The sequence below is a fragment of the Chironomus tepperi genome, unplaced genomic scaffold (genome assembly GCF_022539635.2).
Source record: "Chironomus tepperi strain 1889 unplaced genomic scaffold, CSIRO-AGI_Ctep_v1 contig_12, whole genome shotgun sequence".
Taxonomy (NCBI): domain Eukaryota; kingdom Metazoa; phylum Arthropoda; class Insecta; order Diptera; family Chironomidae; genus Chironomus; species Chironomus tepperi.
This window is the reverse complement of record NW_027226134.1, coordinates 1379979-1385978: the sequence shown is the minus strand read 5'-3', so window position 1 is coordinate 1385978 and position 6000 is coordinate 1379979. Positions and strand designations below refer to the sequence as shown.

Sequence of the window (6000 nt, the reverse complement as noted above, 5' to 3'; positions counted from 1 at the left end):
TGTTTTTCCTTTCAGCGACACCATTTTGCTCTGGAGCATAACCGACTGTGCACTGAAACTTGATTCCTTCTTTCCTTAAATAATCCTGAAGTTTACTATTGATGTACTCTTTTCCTCGATCAGTTCGCAAGATCTTTGGCTTCCTGCGAAACTGCGTCTTTATCTTCTCGATGTACTCCATAGTCCGCTTTGCAACCTCGTTCTTTCCCTTCAGAAACACCACTTCTGTGTAACCACTCTTGATATCTGTAAACGTTGCAAAGTATCTCGACCTTTGATCCTGCATTGGAACAGACATCACTGACTATGCATCCAATACCTGTATATTTAGCCTTCTTCGGAAATGACTTCCTTGTCATAAACAGCTTTCGCATGTATCTGTACACTGACATAGATGAAATCCTTTGAAGCCATACGCCTGATGTCTGGAAGATTGCGATGACCCAAAATCCTATGCCACTCGTGTACGCAAAACTGTTTATTCTCCTTTACTCTATGGCATACATCTGCAGGTTGCAGATAATACAAGCCACCATGCCAATTGCCAACGCAAATTGATTCTTTCTTATGCCACAGAAAACACTTGTCCTTAGTGAATTCTAGTAGAATATTATTAGTATTTTCTCTTGTATTAATACATAATGAAGAAAATCATAATATTGATCATAATCAGCTGCGATATTGAAATTTTAAATTGAACTTTGAATGTAAGTGCTGCGCCGTGGAATTCGCCCCTGTGCTGCACGGAACTCCCTTAACCTTTCCTTATGATGAAATGTTATGAAAAGATAATTTAAAACGAACTCTTGTCCACTGTCCTTGAAATGAAATCTGTACTGTTGACTCTGGTGCTGAAATTCTAGTCAGCAACTTTGATGCTTCTTCCGAAACGACTAAATTTATATGAAAATATGCTCCGTATCAGCCCAAGTGGTGATTAACAACTTCTAAGATGATCAAAAAAATTTAAACTAGTACTTAATTTAACAGCTTTTAATGATTTCTGCAAAATATATTAAAATTGAAAACTCTAAATGATCTGTACATCAGGTTAAAATAATTCTCTACAGGCTATTGATAATATTCAAACAGATTCAATTGGAAAAGTGTTTCACAATATAATCTTCAATATGACTTACCTTTTTCAACCGTCAAAATAAGATTCAAAAAAATTGCTGCTTATTAAAATTTCTTAAATCTGTACATCAGGTTAAAATAATTCTCTACAGGCTATTGATAATATTCAAACAGATTCAATTGGGAAAGTGTTTCACAATATAATCTTCAATATGACACTTTTCAACCGTCAAAATAAATTCGAATTGCTCTTAATTTTGAAAGCTAACTTAACGTAACTTACTATTTTGTATTGTTCAAAAATTTGATGAATTAAAGTGAATATAAATAAGATGGAAGAAGCTTTTTGGACAGTAGGTACTTTTGAAGCTAATTACAATACTAAGCTATCAACGGAATTCCGTAACGAGTCACTGTAAGTAATAGTTCATAATTTTTTCGGGTTATTGCATGCTTTTTGCTTAAATTTCTAGGGTTTTGGATATAACACAACATGAAATATGTCCTAACTGCAAGAAAATCAGAGAAAACGTTCATTGTAGCTGTTTTTGTGGATACTACGCATACAAAAAATGTCTTGAAATTAAGGTTGTATTAAAAAAATTATTTTCTGGATCTTTCACACTAATCTGATTTAATTAAAGGCAACTGTCAATCACAACTGTGAACTCAAAACTGATTTAGAAAAGGCACTCTTCAACGAGAGTTTAAGTGATTTTTCTTTCATTGTGAACGATGAAAAAGTTCCCGTTAACAAGTTTATTCTTGCGGGTATGCATCTGATCAATTATCCTGTACATGGAAATTAATTAATCTCCATTACAGCTAGAAGTCCAGTATTTGCAAAAATGTTCTATTCAGAATTTAAGGAAAAGAATGAAAATCAACAAATTTTGGGTATTAAAATCTCAACAGAAGCATTTAAGGAACTGATTCGCTACATATACATTAATGAAGTCTGTGATTTGAATAAGCATGAAATAGAGTTGCTACATGCTGCAGATTTCTATCAAATCGACAGTCTTAGAGCCATTTGTGAAAAGGAATTGCTTACAACTGTGAATATGACTAATGCAAACGTGATTTTCCAAGCTGCACATTTGTATCGATGCAGTGATGAGTTAAAGGAAGCTTCTTATAATTTCATCAAAAAGTATGTAGGATTTATATAATTATTTAGTTACCTATTCACCAATTAATAATTAAATTTTAATTAAAGGATGTTCCAAATAAAGAACTATGTATTGCCACAAGAATACATTAATTTGCCAGAAAAAGTTAAGAAAATTATCAAAAAGAAGGAGTCTTTAGAAAATGAATTATGTTTAGCATAACTATCTACCAAATATTAAACCATAGTGTTCAATTAATCATGAATTAATAAAAGTTGATTTTATTCGAAAATCTAACGGTTTTTAGTTTTTCAAAAATCAAGTTCAATTTTTGAACTCAAGCACGTGGAATTTATCATTTGCTTGATCATTTGTCCTGCATTAAATTAAGAAATAAGTTATTAAATTAAATTAAACTAATATGCTGACTTCAAATTGGATAATAGATAAATTAGTCTCAAAAAAAATAACCCAAAAAATCAATGGAAACGAGGTGTAAGTAATTTATTATATCCTTTTTCAATTTTTTTCACTTTCTTGAATTTTTTCAACATCCAGAACTTTAGATTTGGTTGTAAATGAAAAATGTATCCTATGCAATGGAAAGAAAATTGCTAAATTATTATGTTGTGAATTTGACCTTTTGGATATCACGGTCAGTACTTTTGTTTTGTTTTTTTAAGATTTAAATGACATTTTCATGTCTATTTACCTAGATATCACAAAAATTACCTAAAATTAATAATGATCTTAAGACAGACCTAGAAAAGGCACTATTTAATGAAGATTTAAGTGATTTTACATTCATTTTGGACAATACAAAGATTCCGGTCAGTAGATTATTATTATCAGGTAATCACTTGATCTTGTTAATGTCATAGACATTAATTAATATAATTCCATGATATTACAGCCAGAAGTCCTGTATTTAATAGAATGTTCAACTCAGATTTTAAGGAAAAGGGCGAAAATTCCCAAGTACTAGAAACAAATATGACATCGGAATCATTTAAGGAACTGATTCGATATATCTACATTGGAGAGGTTAATGACATATCGAATTATGTATATGACTTGTTGGAAGCTGCTGAATATTATCAAATTGACGGTCTAAAAACAATTTGTGAAGAGGAATTACTATTAAGCTTGTCTTTAGACACAGCAAAAAAGATTTTTCAAGTTGCTCATCTTTACCGTTGCAGATCCGACTTAATTGATGCTTCTTATTCTTATATTCAGAGGTAAGTTCATTTATTAAATTTTTTGGACTTTTTTTTGACATTTTTCATTTTTTTAAAGTATATTCAAAATCAAAAGTTATGAAATACCGGATAAATATAAAGATAATCCATCAAAAATTAACGCACTTTTTGAAAAATTGGCTATATTTGAAGAAGAATTCTTAGATATGAGTTTAAACTATTAACACACAAGCTATTCTTACAAGCCTTAATATTTTAAAATATATCACAAATGCTGATTTGACTATGCAAACTGGTGTAACCATTCATAAATGAGAGGAAAATAAACTGCAATTTTTAAAAGTATGAAATAGTTAAGACTAACGTATTTATCAGTTTTAAATTTTTAGATGTCAAAAAGTTGGATTGGAATTTTTAACGTTTTTTATATTTTTGAATTTCATTGCTTACTTTTATTTTGAATAAACACGTTTTTAATTTTGACAAATTAATTTAACTATAATTAATAAGAAAGATGAACGAATTAATCATGAAAGTAGATGATTTTCAATCTAAAAATTCAGTTACACTTCAAGGATATTTCAATTGCGGCAAATTGTAAGTATTTTTAGAATTTAATTATTAAACTGGATTTTAGTCAAAAAAATTTAACATCCAGATCATTAGACTTGGTTTCAAAAAAACTATGTGCACATTGTAAACGCGAACGCAAGAATAACTATTCATGTTGTGGCTCCTACAATTCAAATATTGTAAATCTTGAGATTAAGGTAAGAATTTAATTCATTTCAATTTAGCCAATTTAAATAAATTATTTGTGTATTCTAGGCAAACATAGAGCACAACTGTGATCTCAAAACTGATATGCATAGATTATTATTCCAGGAAAGTTTCAGCGATTTTCATTTTATCGTGGACAAAGAGAAAATTCCAGTCAGTAAATGTATTTTGGCTGGTTTGTATTAATTAGTTAACTTAATTGACTTTAAACTAATTAATTATGTTATATAGCAAGAAGTCCGGTGTTTGAACGAATGTTCTATTCAGACTTTAAAGAAAAGACCCAAAATCAACAAATCATCAAAGCACCATTTTTAAAGCCAGCATTTAAGGAACTGATTCGATACATTTATACTGACGAAGTCAGTGACTTATCCAAGTATGTTTTTGACTTGCTGTACGCATCTGATTATTATCAAATTCTAAGTTTGAAAACTGTTTGCGAGGATGAAATGCGTAAGACTTTATGTGCTGATAATGCATATAAAATATTTCAGTCAGCACATCGTTTCCAATGTGATAGCGGATTGAAAACTGCTGCTTTCGTCATCATCAAGAAGTAAGGAATTTCTTTCTATCAGAGCTCGAAATCGGTTAAAATTTTGTAGCAAGCCAAGTCGACTTCGAGCTCTATCAAGTAAATTTTACAGTCATTAATATTCATATATTACAGTATCTTCCAAAAGATGAATTTAACCGTTCCTGACGAGTTCGTTAACAATCCAACAAAAGTTGCAAAGCTATTTGAGAAGAAGGAATCATTGGAAAAAGAATTGGTGATTGCTGTCCCAAATACCAAGAAATAAGCTTATGGATGTGCCATCCATAAGTCCAATCACAAAGTAATTTCGTATTTTAATGGATAATTTTACCATATTTTAATGCTTGTCTGTTTTTAGGATGTTGGAAACACAAATCATAACTTTAATTCATGTTCTAATTAAGATTTTAAAGCACTTAATGCTTATTGATTGATGTCATATGTATACGTTAACTAATTAAGTAAGAAAATTTAGCTTAACCTCAACTTAAAGTATTAATTTTATTCAGTCACATTTAAAATGTGATTTATTTCATAATATAAATTATTTAAATAGTATTAAGGTATAGTGGAAGGCACGCACTTTAAACATCATATACAACTTATGTAGGATTAATTAAACAGCACAAGTATGTTCACTAAACAAGCATGATTTCACTAAAGTTTCAGCATACATTGAGAATTTAAAGAAATAAAAGCTTCATGCTGCAGTTGAATATGAAGTTTAGGAATCAATTTTTATGTGATATGACTGATTGTTATTTCCATCTGTTCATTTTCATTCCTTTGCTTTTCCAAATCTTCCTCTAAATCCTTATAAGCGAGATAAAGGAACCACACGACAACACACATTGTTGAATATATCACAAAATATCCCAATTTAAATCCTTTTCCTTTCTTCTTTTTCTTGCCTGCATCAGCATTTGAGTCTGTAGCATTAGACTTGTGATCATTAGTTTCATGAGTTTTGGTAAGTGACTCTTTTGGCGTTACATGAAGTAAATGGACTTCAATGAAAAAATCAATAGCAACAAGTAGCAAAAATGCTGTCGTAACGACGATGACTAGTGGAATTATGACTTTCTTTGATGTCGGCTTTGCCACAAGCAATTGAATTGTTATGAGAAAAAAGGCAAAGGCATGAAATCCACTGAGAATAATGAAACCTATCGTGTGGTCTAAAATTGACAGAATTAATTTAATTTTTAGAAAAATTTTGAGTAATGCACAGAACTTACCAATTTTAGCCTCATAATGGCTATGAAGGAAGTCTTTAAGGCTATCATAA

General features: G+C 30.3%; 3 protein-coding genes across 3 annotated transcripts; all 3 read left to right on the top strand.

Annotated features, from left to right (window-relative positions):
• Positions 1-1355: 1355 nt before the first annotated feature.
• On the top strand, positions 1356-2439 carry LOC139088952 (speckle-type POZ protein-like). The gene is made up of 5 exons (XM_070638318.1): positions 1356-1492; positions 1551-1665; positions 1722-1848; positions 1903-2230; positions 2297-2439. The coding sequence occupies exons 1-5, from the start codon at positions 1410-1412 to the stop codon at positions 2409-2411; spliced, it is 768 nt and encodes a 255-aa protein (XP_070494419.1). The 5' UTR covers positions 1356-1409; the 3' UTR covers positions 2412-2439.
• A 118-nt stretch (positions 2440-2557) lies between these two features.
• LOC139088917 (TD and POZ domain-containing protein 2-like) lies at positions 2558-3713 on the top strand. The gene is made up of 5 exons (XM_070638277.1): positions 2558-2684; positions 2748-2844; positions 2906-3041; positions 3103-3430; positions 3489-3713. The coding sequence occupies exons 1-5, from the start codon at positions 2611-2613 to the stop codon at positions 3613-3615; spliced, it is 762 nt and encodes a 253-aa protein (XP_070494378.1). The 5' UTR covers positions 2558-2610; the 3' UTR covers positions 3616-3713.
• Positions 3714-3850: 137 nt separating this feature from the next.
• LOC139088854 (speckle-type POZ protein B-like) lies at positions 3851-5358 on the top strand. The gene is made up of 6 exons (XM_070638177.1): positions 3851-3988; positions 4050-4161; positions 4220-4346; positions 4403-4730; positions 4845-5013; positions 5071-5358. The coding sequence occupies exons 1-5, from the start codon at positions 3906-3908 to the stop codon at positions 4975-4977; spliced, it is 783 nt and encodes a 260-aa protein (XP_070494278.1). The 5' UTR covers positions 3851-3905; the 3' UTR covers positions 4978-5013; positions 5071-5358.
• The last annotated feature ends 642 nt before the right edge of the window (positions 5359-6000 follow it).

Coding starts and splice junctions, on each gene's coding strand:
- LOC139088952 (XM_070638318.1), top strand. CDS start 1,410: ATGGAAGAAGCTTTTTGGACAGTAGGTACTTTTGAAGCTAATTACAAT. Junction 1,666..1,721: donor AAAAATGTCTTGAAATTAAG/GTTGTATTAAAA, acceptor ATTTAATTAAAG/GCAACTGTCAATCACAACTG. Junction 1,849..1,902: donor TAACAAGTTTATTCTTGCGG/GTATGCATCTGA, acceptor TCTCCATTACAG/CTAGAAGTCCAGTATTTGCA.
- LOC139088917 (XM_070638277.1), top strand. CDS start 2,611: ATGCTGACTTCAAATTGGATAATAGATAAATTAGTCTCAAAAAAAATA. Junction 2,685..2,747: donor AAAATCAATGGAAACGAGGT/GTAAGTAATTTA, acceptor TTCAACATCCAG/AACTTTAGATTTGGTTGTAA. Junction 3,431..3,488: donor TCTTATTCTTATATTCAGAG/GTAAGTTCATTT, acceptor ATTTTTTTAAAG/TATATTCAAAATCAAAAGTT.
- LOC139088854 (XM_070638177.1), top strand. CDS start 3,906: ATGAACGAATTAATCATGAAAGTAGATGATTTTCAATCTAAAAATTCA. Junction 4,162..4,219: donor TTGTAAATCTTGAGATTAAG/GTAAGAATTTAA, acceptor TGTGTATTCTAG/GCAAACATAGAGCACAACTG. Junction 4,731..4,844: donor GCTTTCGTCATCATCAAGAA/GTAAGGAATTTC, acceptor CATATATTACAG/TATCTTCCAAAAGATGAATT.